General features: G+C 35.9%; 1 protein-coding gene across 1 annotated transcript in view; it reads left to right on the top strand.

Moving 5' to 3' along the window:
• RAB11FIP2 (RAB11 family interacting protein 2) overlaps positions 1-8,008 on the top strand; it is a 50,462-nt gene extending 42,454 nt beyond the window's left edge. The window contains exon 5 of the mRNA XM_087872937.1: positions 7,813-8,008. Within this exon, the coding sequence (XP_087729063.1) occupies positions 7,813-7,908 (96 nt within the window). The 3' untranslated portion in view covers positions 7,909-8,008. The remainder of the gene's footprint in view (positions 1-7,812) is intronic.
• Positions 8,009-13,807: the final 5,799 nt, after the last annotated feature.

Raw genomic sequence — 13,807 nt, 5'->3', positions numbered from 1 at the left:
GGAGTTGAAGTCCACAGGTCATAAAGGGGCCATAATTGCCCATCCCTGAAGTATAGTATAGTACATGATTTAATTTTTATCTCATCTTTATTTTTCTGTAATTTAAGGCAACATTCTAGTTAATGTTACCACTTCCTGTTTCCCCCCCACAACAACTCTGTGGAGTGGTTGAGCTAAGAAGGAATGACTGACTAAAAGTCATCCTGCTGGTTATTATGCCTAAAAGACTTTTAGAACGCATGGTTTGCCAATTGCTAATCCAGCATTCTAATCACTACACTAAATTGGCATAGAATTAGATTTAGAGAATAAATGGTACAACCCAAATTTTAAAGGAAATTCTATCATTCGAAAATGTATTCGAATATTTTCAAACCCGGACTAATAGAGTCCAGAAGACCCTGGTAAATAACACAGGTAGTTCTTGAGTTAAAACCACAACTGAGCCCAAAATTTCTATTGTTAAATGAGACATTTGCTAAGTGAGTTTTGTCTGATTTTATGACCTTTCTTGCCACATTTGTTAAGTGGATCACTGCAGTTGTTAAATTCGTAACCTGGTTGTTAAGTGAACCTGGCTTCCCCATTGACTTTGCTTGTCAGAAAGTCACAAAAAGGGATCACATGACTCTGGAATACTGCAACCATCATAAATATGAATCAGTTACCAAGCATCTGAATTCTGATCTCATGATCATGGGGATGCTGCAGAAGTTGTACCTGTGAAAAAGGGCCGTAAGTCACGTTTTTCAGTGCCATTGTAACTTTGAACAGGTACTAAACAAACTGTTTTAAATTGAGGACTACCTGTAATTGTTGGTTTAAGCTGAGTTTTTATCTTCATGGCTTAATCTCTATAAAACTGGCATTGCTTTCAAATGGATCTGGAAGGTAGAGGAAAAAATGTCTCATGTCAGGCTTACACTAGAGTATTTTTCTGAGGAGGAGGTATGATTTTTAAAAAAGGTGTACTGAGGCAGAGGATAATTCATGTTGACATAGAGACAGATTTTTAGAGTCTCTACAAATATAATAGTTGGAAATAAGATGTTCAAACCCCAGGCAGCAAAACCTGGAACATCTTTTTATAGCAAAATATCACAGAGAGTTTACCTTGGCACACTTAATATCCTTCCTTCTGTAGTTCTAGAATGTGGGGATTTTTTTTTTTTTTAAAAAAAACCAATTACAAATGTTTTTTCCCTTGTAGAGAGAATGTAATTGAAATGCTTACTCATGAACTCCTAATTGTTTCTTTTTGAAAGAATCCTTGTATACCTCACTACATCCTATAATTTGCAAAATCCATGGTTGCTCAGATTATTTCTATGTTAGCTATTTACTTTCAGAACAAGGGGCTAGAATTTAGTAGAAAAAAATCTGCTTTGTTAACTTGTCAGTCCAGGTTTAAGGAAAAAAATAAGATGTGGAGCCTAATATTGTAATGGTGTATTTGTTATATTAAATTATATGAATAATAAAATATTTTTAGACCATCTAGGACACTTCTGCATATTTTGAAAAATCTTATTTAGATACACAGATGTTCAATTTATTAGCTAGATGTGGTGGCTCAGTGGCTAAGATGCTGAGCTTATCAATCAGAAAGGTCGTGAGTTCAGCGGCTTGAATCCCTAGCACCAAGTAATGGAGTGAGCTCCCGTTACTTGCCCCAACTTCTGCCAACCTAGCAGTTTGAAACCATGTAAAAATGTAAATAGAAAAATGGTGGGAAGATAACAGCATTCCATGCGCCTTCAGCCACATGGCCACGGAATTGTCATCAGACAGTGCTGGCTCTTCAGCTTAGAAACGGAGATGAGCACCACCCCCTAGAGTCGGGAATGACTAGCATGTATGTGTGAGGGAAACCTTTCCCTTTCCATTTCCCTTTATCTTACATTATCTGACACAGTCTCCCCCAAAAATTTTTCCATAGCAATGTCTTCTCTCTAGTGCAGGGATGTCAAACTCGTGATGATATGTTGTTGTCACGTGACATATCACAACTTTTTTCACCTTCGCTAAAGTGGGGCTGGGTGTGGCCAGCATGTGATGAATCCGGCCCAGGGCCTGTGAGTTTGATACCCCTGCTCTAGCATATTTAAGCATATAAAGTAGATGAAGTATCATATCCATCATCTTTGCACTAAGTAAACTGGTTACCATGCCAGATTATCTATGACTACAAATCCTCAATACATATATTTGTAGTAGAGAAAAATACTTTGACCCCCGAAGGAATAGTTACATCTATTGGACCATCTCTTTCTTCCTTAGAGAAATCCCTTCTCTATCATATGCATGTTTTTAAGACAATCTGGAGAGTATATACAAGCATTATGGCTTTACAAACCATTTTGCTTTCCAGATCATCTGCCTACCTACCCAAAAAATGAGGTTGTTCCTGATAAAAAGGAGGTCATTACATGAACCACACATTTATAACTTCTGCCCATGAGACTAATTAATCATACAAATGTTACTTTATAAGATCCATTGGATTGTCCTAGATCTCACTATCTTTCTGCCTTCACAAACTTTTTGTTGTTGTTTTTTATAATGATTTTTTAAAATGTATTGTGAGTCTGCGTCTTGAGTCTTCGGAGAGGGGCCCTGAGTCTTCGGAGAGGGGCCCTGAGTCTTCGGAGAGGGGCCCTGAGTCTTCGGAGAGGGGCAGCATATAAATTGAATTAATTAAATTAAATTCTTTATTTAATTAATCAATTAATTCACTATGAAAATTGTTAATTATAATGTTAAAAAAGGACAATAACTCATTGTAGTGTTAGACATATACAGGTATTTAACTTGCCTGTTTATCTTTAGATTTTGTGGCTGTGAATAAGGTATTTGGTTTCGCTTTGTGTTCATCTTCTGTTCAAGTTTGTATCTATAGGGAATAAGATTAAAAATGCAAACTTAAATATTTGTACCATGTTAGTTAAGAGAAGAAGATTGAGGTAAAGCTAAAGGGAAAGGATATTTCCTATTTGGCCAAGCTGATATGGCTTTCCAATGAATTTCATCTTCGTATCCCTCCATTACTCAGCTATATAAATGCAAAATGTTATTCAGAATAGGCACAATATTATTCATATATGTGATATGCCAACTTGCCTGTACAAATATTTTTTTATGGAAGAGCAATGCCTCAAGGTTCATTCTGACATATTTAGTAATATGCCAAGATTTTCTTGAAGCTTAGTACAGAGGGTATCTTTGAATATTAAAACAATATTAATTTCATGTCTTTCATTGTTTTATATTTATGAATGTAGTTTTCCCCACTTGTTAATATCTCATGTCTCTCATCTGATAAGTAACTTTAAGGAAAATGCCTTCTTCCAAATTTGGTTGTGTAATCTCTAGTCATTGATGTGGTTGTTTATGGCTCCTTGGTTGTCTCTAGGTGTTGGGCAGGAATTAAGACCTTACATGTCAGGGTTGAAAATCCCACATCAAGGTGTCAGCATGTTTGGCAGCAAGATAATGAACTCATGATGTATAATTTGGGAAGCTCTATCCTTGGGGCAGAACTGCATGATCCAGCATGCAGAATGTCTATATTGAGGTGCATCATTACCAAGAGTGCATTCACAAAATTAATTTGCACTTTAATACTTGTATATTTAAAACCTGCTCAGTACACAATGTAGCACATCATTCCCAAGACCAATCTTCCATATATGGAGTAGCATCTTGAATGGGAAGTTTTGCAACATTCACCTCATTCAAAATGAGGAGAGAAATGCTGAGCCTAGCTTTTGTTTTTCACCAATAACTTAGTTCTCAAGAAATGAGTGTGATTAAGGATACTTTCACAAGGGTTTTTTGCCCAGTTCTAAAAATAGGTTCGCACTTGAGTGTCCTGATTGTGCTGAGAAATTGAGCCAATGATATTTAGTTCAGCCGCACTGTCTCTAGAATAGCAGAAAATCCAACTTTTCTATTTACCATATTGAAGCTCTTCAGAATTTGTCATTGATCTATTTTCCAAGTGGCAGAGCCTTGTCTTGCTCAACCTTCTTGCTGACTGGGTCAGTATTTTCCCCCATGCCAGAATCACAGGTCTTTTAAATGTAACAGAGTACAAAAGCCTTGACTGGATTGGATCTCTCTTTCCATAGCAACCATTCTTCTTTATTTAGAAAAATCACCAGCCAATTGGACAAACCATGAGCAAGACATAAGAAATGATGTTCTCCTATTAGACAACTGGGAACTGATTGGCTTAAAACTATTTTAAGCAGATTGGGGAGTGGAAACAGTGAACAAAAATACAAAAGGAGGACTGCATCGAAATTATTCAGATGGGCATCCAGTCTCTTTCTATTTTACATATCTGTAATGCTGATTTCAATGGAGAGGCTCAAATCTTCTCCAATAAAATGTCATTTCGCCAAAAATGAGAATAAGCTTTTTTGATAAGTATGGAAGTATATGCTTCATATTTTCCACTAATATGTTGCAGGTTTAATTTCAGGCTCACTTTTCAAGCAGGTACAGTATAATGCAAGCCTTCTATGCAGGAGATCTATTATGCAGCAAATGATTAAAATTCTACAATCCCATCATTTCATTAGCAGCTCAGCGTGTGATATGATGAAAGCTCTGCCATCTGACAAGCCAGCTTCATGATCCCTTTTAGAAGAAGTTTGAAAAACATGATGGGTACTTAATCACTTCTATTTTACCAAACCTTCCTTGTGGTTTCCGGACACAAAACTAAAAAGCAACACATGTTAGTAGACTAAAGATATTTATGTTCATGTCTTGGCTCAAAACTCTTTCAATAATTGACTCTATAGTAACTATCATATTGTTTTTGACTGCATTGTATATTGTCAGATTTGTAAACCACAATAATATTTCCTATTTATATCTAAAATAAAATATTGATAAGTGCCATTAATCTCATTTTAACAAGGAAAAGGAAAGCATTTTGAAAAGACACCAATAAAACTGTGTTCTCATTATTAGTATTCAGGTAAAGTGACATCCTTGAGATTTTTTAAAACCATGGTTCTACTAATGTATTCATAGGGTTTTTTTTTTTTTTTTTGTTAGCTTGTAGTTAGAATTCTTATTGTATGATCAGAACTTTCATGCTCTACAACTTTTCTGGGTCTATAGTAGTAATATTATATGGTCTGAACTATTTGTATTCAGATTTCTGACCTATTTGTATTCAGATTTAGAGGCAAGCACCTTGATTTTGTCCTCAGCAATTTGTATTTGTGTGAATGGAGTATTAGTGAATTAACGAGAAAGGTGAACTCGTAATCCCCAAAACACAGATTCCCTCTCCTTTGAACATACTGTTTCCACTCTGGTTCAGATAACTGCTCAACTTCCTCTCTCAAGTGCCATATTTCCAGCAGCTCTACTTACCAGACAATTGCAATGGGATTTCCTTTTTTTTTTTAAATTTGATTTATATGCCGCCCTTTTCCGGAGACTCAGGGCGGCTTACAATGTGCTAAGCAATAGCCTTCATCCTTTTGTATATTTATACAAAGTCAGTTTATTGCCCCCACAACTGGTCCTCAATTTACCTACCTTAGAAAGGATAGAAGGCTGAGTCAACCTTGAGCCTGGTGAGATTCGAACCTGCAGTAATTGCAGGCAGCTGGTCTTAATAACCAGGGTGCTTTAGACCACTGAACTACCAAGGCTCCTTTGTTTTCTTTGTTTACAGTTTAGGACAAGAGGCACTTTGTGAATGGATAAAAAGTGTCAATCAAGTTAGGTTCTCCAAATTTCAAGTATGTCCATAAAAAGATTGAAGAACCATGTTCCATTTTATTTTAAAACAAAAATGGATATAAGAATTAAGGGCTAAGCTAAACAGGATGCTGTTTGTGCAATTAAGACTATGAATGGCTTCTTAAAAGTGAAAAGCAGATACTGAGAAAATTTGGCTGGATCTGTGGAACTGAAAATAACTTACCAGAGTTGTATTCCTTCCCTTGTTTATTTTTTTAAAAGCCATTTCTGTGAGGCTACCAAATATGGTCTACAAAAACCTAAATAACCGAGATAATTTTTTTTAAAAAAAATTTGATTTATATGCCGCCCTTCTCTGGAGACTCAGGGTGGCTTACAATGCGTTAAGCAATAGCCTTCATCCTTTTGTATATTTTATACAAAGTCAGCTTATTGCCCCCACAAACTGGGTCCTCATTTCACCTACCTTAGAAAGGATGGAAGGCTGAGTCAACCTTGAGCCTTGGAGAGATTCGAACCAGCAGAAATTGCAGGCAGCTGTGTTAATAACAGGGTGCTCAGACCACTGTACTATCAAGGCTTTCTAAGATAGGTAAATACAGAAATACAGAATACAGAAAATTCTAATTCTGTTCCATCAACAGGTAGTCATCTGGATAGTTTTAAGACCAATCTGATAGCCTTGATTTATTCATAAGTAATTCTGTACAAATTTAGATATGATGTAAAAGTACAGTAAACTCAATTGATGTATCCATTGATTTGTGGTGGGAAACTGAAACTCTTATTATCACCTGGCAGTAATGTTGCTTTTCACTGGATTAAAGTGCTTTTCACATTCCTTGCAATAAATATTGAATTTCAGAGTATGAACAAGCCTTAGGTTGCAATTGAACACCAAAGTTTGTTCTGAGTGGCACATGGGAGGAAGTCTTTACTCTTTTGGCACGGTTCAGCCTGTTTTGCAAATATAGCTGCTCTTTCTCAGTCCCACCTAGATTTATTTGATTGATTTCAGAAATTTTCAAGGTTCAGAACCTGTTAATAAAAATCTTCCTTTGTTTAAATAAAACAAAAAACTTATTGAAAACGAAACTGATAAAGGTGATCTTTCAGCTTCAGATACTAGTATAGGCTGATTTGATATACTGTATAGCTAATGAGCCAACACATTTTGTTATTTTCTCAGTTTACTTTCTGCAATTATTTTAAGGTGATCTATTATATTATTATTATTATTTTAAGATATTTAAATTTAGTAACTGGAGCAGTGGGGTTGTGCGGTGAGCCAGAACACACAGTTATAGTTGATTAGTTGGCAAATTGCTGGCTTCTGCGTGAGGCAATCTGCACTGTGATTGGTTGCTATGGGCGTGGAGGGAAAGTTCCCTTTTCTCCTGTCTTTTTCTTCTGTGTGCCCTGTGTGCTCTGTAATTTACCTCATGATGCTCCTGTTTGCTTGACTATCTAGTTTGCTGTATATATCATTGTAAAATATATTTGTTTATATAAAACCATGAGTCCGTGTCAGCGTCTCTGACTTCATTTGGACACCTGCTGCGCAATTCCCTGACATACTATTATCAGTGTCTGTTAAGAAATTCACCAATTAAAAGTAAAGTGACCTTTTTCTTTTTAGCTCACTGAAAAGCATTAGATTTCTTTATTGACTGTGCTGCGCCTGCCACATTCAATTTCCAAAGCACATCTTTCAAATAAATATAATGATGGACTTGCTAAATGTCTATGGAGATTCTCAGTCATCCAGGTCATGGTTGTCCCAAAGGTGTTTTTTCAAGAGGCCATTGGACTTTCTGAAAGTCCAGTTGCCTCTTGAAAAAAGCATCTTTGGGATGGGCTTACTGTAGAACTTGTAGGGGATATCTTCAGCCAGATAGGTTCACTTCATTATTCATTTCACCACCTATTCTAGATTTTGTAGCAGTTGATCAGGACTTTCAGTGATGTTTAGTCGTTGCTTTGATGTGCTACAGGACACAACACTTTGAATGTAGCTTGAGAAGGAGTATAATATTTACTACTGTGCCTCATGTGAATGTGTGTTTGTCCTCTCTATTGCAGGCCTTGTTTGTGTCTATCATTGTCGAGGTCTGGCATCTCTGTTCCCATCTGAAGTTTGTTTTACTGAGCCCTAAGACCGGACCTTATGGCTTGTGACACTGTGACGATGGAATTTCCTTCCTCGTAATCTGTCCCTCATTTGGATGGCTTTCCTGTGAACTTTATTAGCCTATTTTCAGTGCTATGCTTCTACATGGTGAGTTTATTTTATCTTGTTTCAAATGTATACTGTCTGGTTTATTATTATATATTATATGGTAATGCTTTAATCTTTAATGTTTGTTTAACCTTCAAAGTTAAATAAATAAAAGGTCTTCAAGACCTAGAAGCTATGGGTCATTATTTTCCCCTAACTTCTAATCTGCACGTATCTTCTCCAAACAGGGAGTACATTTCTCTAATTGTCTTTTCTTCTATTCATATCAGTGATTATTTCTAGGGTCTATAATATTTATTCATTTTGTCTCAGTGGTTATGTGTATTCATTGGTGTACAGATAATCCTCGACTTACAATATTTTGTTTAGTGACCATTCGAAGTTACAACAGCCAAAAAATTGACTTATCACCATTTTTCATACTTATGACTGTTGCAGCATTCCACATGATCAAAATTCAAATGTTTGGCAACTGACTCATATTTATGATGGCTGCAGTGTATTGGAGTCCTGTGATCAGTTTTTGTAACCTTTGGACAAGCAAATTCATTGGAGAAGCCATGATCACTTAACAACCATGTTACCAACTTAACAACTGAAGTGAATCACTTAACAAATGTGGCAAGAAAGGTCATAAAATTGGGCCAAACTCATTTAACAAATGTTTTGCTTAACACCAGAAATTCTGGGTTCAATTGTAGTCATAATTCAAGGACTACCTATATATGACTCATAAAAAAAAATCATTCACTTCCAATCTAAAACTAGCAAAATTCAATCAGCATTTGTAGACTTCGGCGCTTGAAAATCAAGTAATTCTGAACTAGGTTATATTTGAGTTATTGTTGTCCTTGGATAGTTGAAGCTAGAAAGTGTAGTTAATAAACATCTATATAAAGTATATATAGTTTTTCTACTCCAGGTATATCTAGTAGTCTGATTTAGCTTGCAGCTGCATTAAAGCCATAGTGGATCTCCTAAATGCTGAGTTTCAATCTTTTAGACCAGGGGTAGGCAACTGTGGCCCTTTTACAACCTGTGGACTTCAACTCCCAGAATTCCTGAGACAGCCAAGCTGGCTCAGGAATTCTGGGAGTTGATGTTCACAGGTCATAAAGGGGCCATATTTGCCCACCCCTGTTTTAGACAGATGCTTTTGCAGTGTTGCTTTTTAATTACTTTTGATTATTTGATTACAAGTAGTGCAAGATCTAAAGATGCAAGGCCTTTGGATGATTTCTGAGTGGGTTTACATAAACTGATTACTTCCTTGAAAATTTGTTTATATTGTGGAATAGTGTTTTGTGAAGCTTTTAACTATGTGCTAAGCTCATTGTAATATATGCCATCATATCATATTCAATACGCTGCTTTGTGAAAACTTATTAGTATCAAGTCTTTCCTGTATTTGTGCATGTGGAATGCTTTGTCATAAAAATAATTTTTAAATGGGTACAATGAGTGCAAGTATTTCAGTGCTTCATATGTTTAATCTAATTGTAAATCAGTAATATTATATTTTATATTCCAAACTGGGGTTAGAGAGAGGACTTAGAGAGGGCTGTAAAGCACTGTGTAAAACTTTGCATAAAAAGATCAAACTTGAGAATGAAATGAAGTTATGGTTACTGTCTTCCTATGACCTCTATACTTTATGGCAAGCTCTTCTGCATTTGAGATTTTGCTAGAGCAAGACCTGAAATGGGTTTCTACTAATAGCCACTTAAGCAAGTTTTCTGCATTAGCTGAGCTGAATATTGTCAAACATATTCCATGCTAGATTTACAATTTCCTGTATCTGTTTCATGTACGGGGGAGCTGGATCAGAAAAATCTGGGCTTTTCTTATGAATGAATTAAATCTACAGGTACTTCTTGACTTACAACAGTTCATTGAGTGACTAGTCAAAGTTACAACGGCACTGAAAAAGAGTGAGTTATGGCCATTTTTCACAGTTACAACCTTTGTAGCATCATGTCTTGTGCTCAAAATTTAAATGCTTGGCAACTGGCTCATATTTAAGCCCATTGCTGTGTCCCAAGGTCATGCGATCACCTTTTGCAACCTTTTGACAAGCAATGTCAGCGGGGAAGCTAGATTCATTTAACAACCGGGTTACTAACTTATAACTGCAGTGATTCACTTAACAGCTGTGCAAAAATGTCATGAAATGGTGCAAAACTCACAATATTTGTCTCACTTAGCAACAGAAAATTTGGGCTTGATTGTTTCTTACAAATTCATTCCACATGTTCCACACTGAGGTTTTTTCTCTCTCTCTCCCCCCCCCTCCTTCCCTCCCTCCCTCCCTCCCTCCTTCTCTCTCTCTCTCTCTCTCTCTCTCGCTCGCTCGCTCGCTCGCTCGCTCACTCTGTAATTTTTCTTAAAGAAGAGGCAGTCATGTAGTGTGGAGCAATATCTTCAGACCTGGTTCTGTTCCTTCAAATTTCCTTTTGCACCTGTTGGCAGACAATGCTATCATATTTGTGCACTGCAGCAGTGTGCAGATGGGCTAATTGAAGCTTTACCCAGTCAACTTAATTGGAGGAATGGCCCTCAAAGCTGTCAATAAATGGTGTGTTCACAGTGAGGTAATTAATAACACCATTTCCTTTTGGTAGACATATCATTAGCCATTATTTCTGAAATCACGACAGTGATTTCTTTATTCCAGGAGGTAATTGCAGGTTTCTGGGAAGGGTTTGGATTTACTCACCAATTCACTAACAGTGACCTCATCTTTGAAAATTAAAACTGCCCAAATCTGTTATTTTTGAATTAAGACTGAGGAGGTGGTTTGAATAGCAAATATGCTCTTTAGGAAAGACAGCTCTCTGTGTAATATGTGTTTACACAAAGAATAAATGCAGCTTATGCTGGGAGAATATTCTGAAACATAGATAGTGATTTGCGATGGTTTCAGTAGAAAATGCCTTTCTCGTTGCATTATGCTAATGTTAACAGTAATTGCCATGATATGATGCAATAAATACAAAATGCTTTTTATTTGTTTCCTCAAATTGACCCAATATGCAGTAAAGGTCTCAGCACATCTGTGTAAGAATAATTTATTTGCAAGGTTGTAGGTATAGAATTACATTTATAGTGAATGCAATATATAAGGAATGAATGTGAACAATATTTTTATTCTAATCCTTGATTATTGTCGCTTTTCTCTTCTTCATAAAAAAATGATTTCTTTTATGAACTTTTGTTGTTCACCTGATTTAATATGATTTCTACTTTTAGAATTTCTACTTTTGGAAACTTTATTGGAAAAGTTTCTTTTTTAAAAGAAAATATTTTATGGATGTGTGCGTGCACATAAACACACATGCCGTAACTTGCATAATGCAAAACACAGATCAGTATCTTTTCTCTAGAATTTCAACTTGGAAACTGACTGGATAGTGAAACTATACAAAACTGTTCAAAAGTAATTTATCAGTTCAATAGGACTTATTTTCAAATAAGTATATGTAAAGCCTTAAAAGTACGGCTGGATTAATTGCCAGTGTTGGCTTCTTTCAATTTCTCATCTTTACATTTTATGTATCCCATTCCACATAAGCTATTTACTTGCATGAAATGTATGTTTATGACTTAATCATATAATCATGCCCTACTCTTATCCCATTTTGGTTTAATAGCCATCAGTTGGTTAATATGGTTTTCCAACAATGCTGTTGAAAGATATATAGGTATTTTTTAATTCTAAATGAAAAAATACTTAATTTATGGATTTATTGGTCATGGGGTTAGGTATCAAAAATACTACTGTTCAGTGATAGAAATATAACTCCTGATTTTAAATATTTAATCAACTGATGTGTCCAATTTTTGTTTATAATCTGCCTTTCCATGTACACACATATACCTTAATCAATATTCCATGTACTCAAGTTTCAGATAAGGCTGAATTATTTCCAGAATACTGTATAATACTGTAATTTCAGTTTTCTTTGTCCTTTCTATTGAAATAGTTGAAATATATATATAACAGGAAGAGAGGAAATTTGTTCACATGTAGCATAATGTCTTTGTTTTTCTTATTTTGCAAGGCAGGTTCACTCAGAGGAAGATGTGTTACTTGTGTTAGTAACATTGTGTGACAGTATTTAATCATAATCAGATCAATTATGGGTGTCAATTTAGCATCAACTATCACAACTTTACACCCATAAATAAAAATGCAGAATTCAATAATATGAGGAAATATTCCCCTCCAAACAGCTTTGAAAACAAATATAATAGCTATCAGGCATATTATACTAATGTAAAATAATAATAGCTCTTATAAGCTCCACCTACAATTATGACTTCAGCAACTGTTTCTCACATATTATGATTGTGATAGAAATTGATCCATTGCTTTTCTTGGCCACCAATGATTGCAAAATTGAAATTGGAATCATTTTCATTATTATTCCTCTTTAGCAATCTAGTAATACAAACCAGCTGCATAAAACTTTGAAAAAAATGTGTAAGACTGTGCTATATAGCTGTGTAGCTGAAATACAAGAGCTAGATTACAAAATAAAAATAAAACATTTGGACAAATTTAGTACTTTCACTGTCTGACTTTTTCAGCATTTCTTCCTTTGTTCTTCTTCTATTCATTCCTAAAAATCTTTCTTGATTATGGGAACATTTTTTTAAAAAATGAGATATTCTCATTTAGGATACTGTATGTGCTATTGTATGCAGCATTCACAATATAAACATAGGTAACAATGGTTTTGTTCCCTGATTGAAACAAATTATTTTTGACTTCCCAACCTCCATGGAGCCATTACATTGTGCATCCAACATACTAAAGTATAGAAGTAAATGTTTCCCCTGTCTAGTCATGTCTGACTCTAGGGAGTGGTGCTCATCTCCGTTTTTTAGCTGAGGGAGCCAGCGTTATCCAAAGACGCTTCTGTGGTCATGTAGCCAGCATGCCTATATGCCCAGGCCAGGGGTGGGTTCTACTTACCTTTACTACCAGTTTGCAACGGGGATGCGTGCTTCACTCTGCGTGTTTCTTCGCTCAAACAAGCACAGAAGCTTCTGCGCATGCACAGAAGCATTTTCATGATGTCAGGGTCAGTGGGCGGAGCCTCCTGCTGGTAGTAAAACCATCGGGAGGCTCTGTCTACTAACCCTGACATCATGAACTGGTTGTACTACCGGTTTTATTACCGGTTCTATAGAACCGGGGGCAACCCACCATTGGCCCAGGCACACAGAACGCTGTTAGCTTCTCATCAAACTGATACCTATTTATCTACTTGTATTTGCTTGCTTCAAACTGCTAGGTTCGCAGGAGCAGAGACAAGTAACGCTCAGGTCCCAATATCTGGGCTGTCCAGATGACAAGCTCAGCATCTTTACTCACTGAGCCATCACATGACCCTATATTAAAGCATGTGTCATGATATATTTTTAATATACTTAGTTTCTTGCGATGGAGCTACATGTAGGAAACAGTGAATATTGAGCAAATAAACGATATTGTAATGCTTTATATTCTAGTATTTAATCTGTATCAACTGGAGCATAACTGCTTTTAACAATGGAAAAGGAAGATGGAGTGGAACTACTTTGTTATTCAAAGATGGTGCTGAGGATTAAAGAATCCAGATTTTTGGAAAAAGCAAAGATTTTTTTTGAGGCTAAAAATCAGGTCACACTATACCTTGCTAAGTCTCCCACTTAGTATGGCAGACACAATTTTAAGGCCAATCTCCTTCCCTACCTCTTTGACATTTAATCTACCTTTTTTGTCTTTGCTTTGATCAATTTTACAACAATGAGATTTCTGAATAAGGTAAGATGTAGCGCTGGTATGATCAA

The sequence above is a fragment of the Pantherophis guttatus genome, chromosome 6 (assembly GCF_059756535.1).
Source record: "Pantherophis guttatus breed Tessera chromosome 6, ASM5975653v1, whole genome shotgun sequence".
NCBI lineage: Eukaryota > Metazoa > Chordata > Lepidosauria > Squamata > Colubridae > Pantherophis > Pantherophis guttatus.
This window is presented reverse-complemented; position numbering and strand designations above follow the sequence as displayed.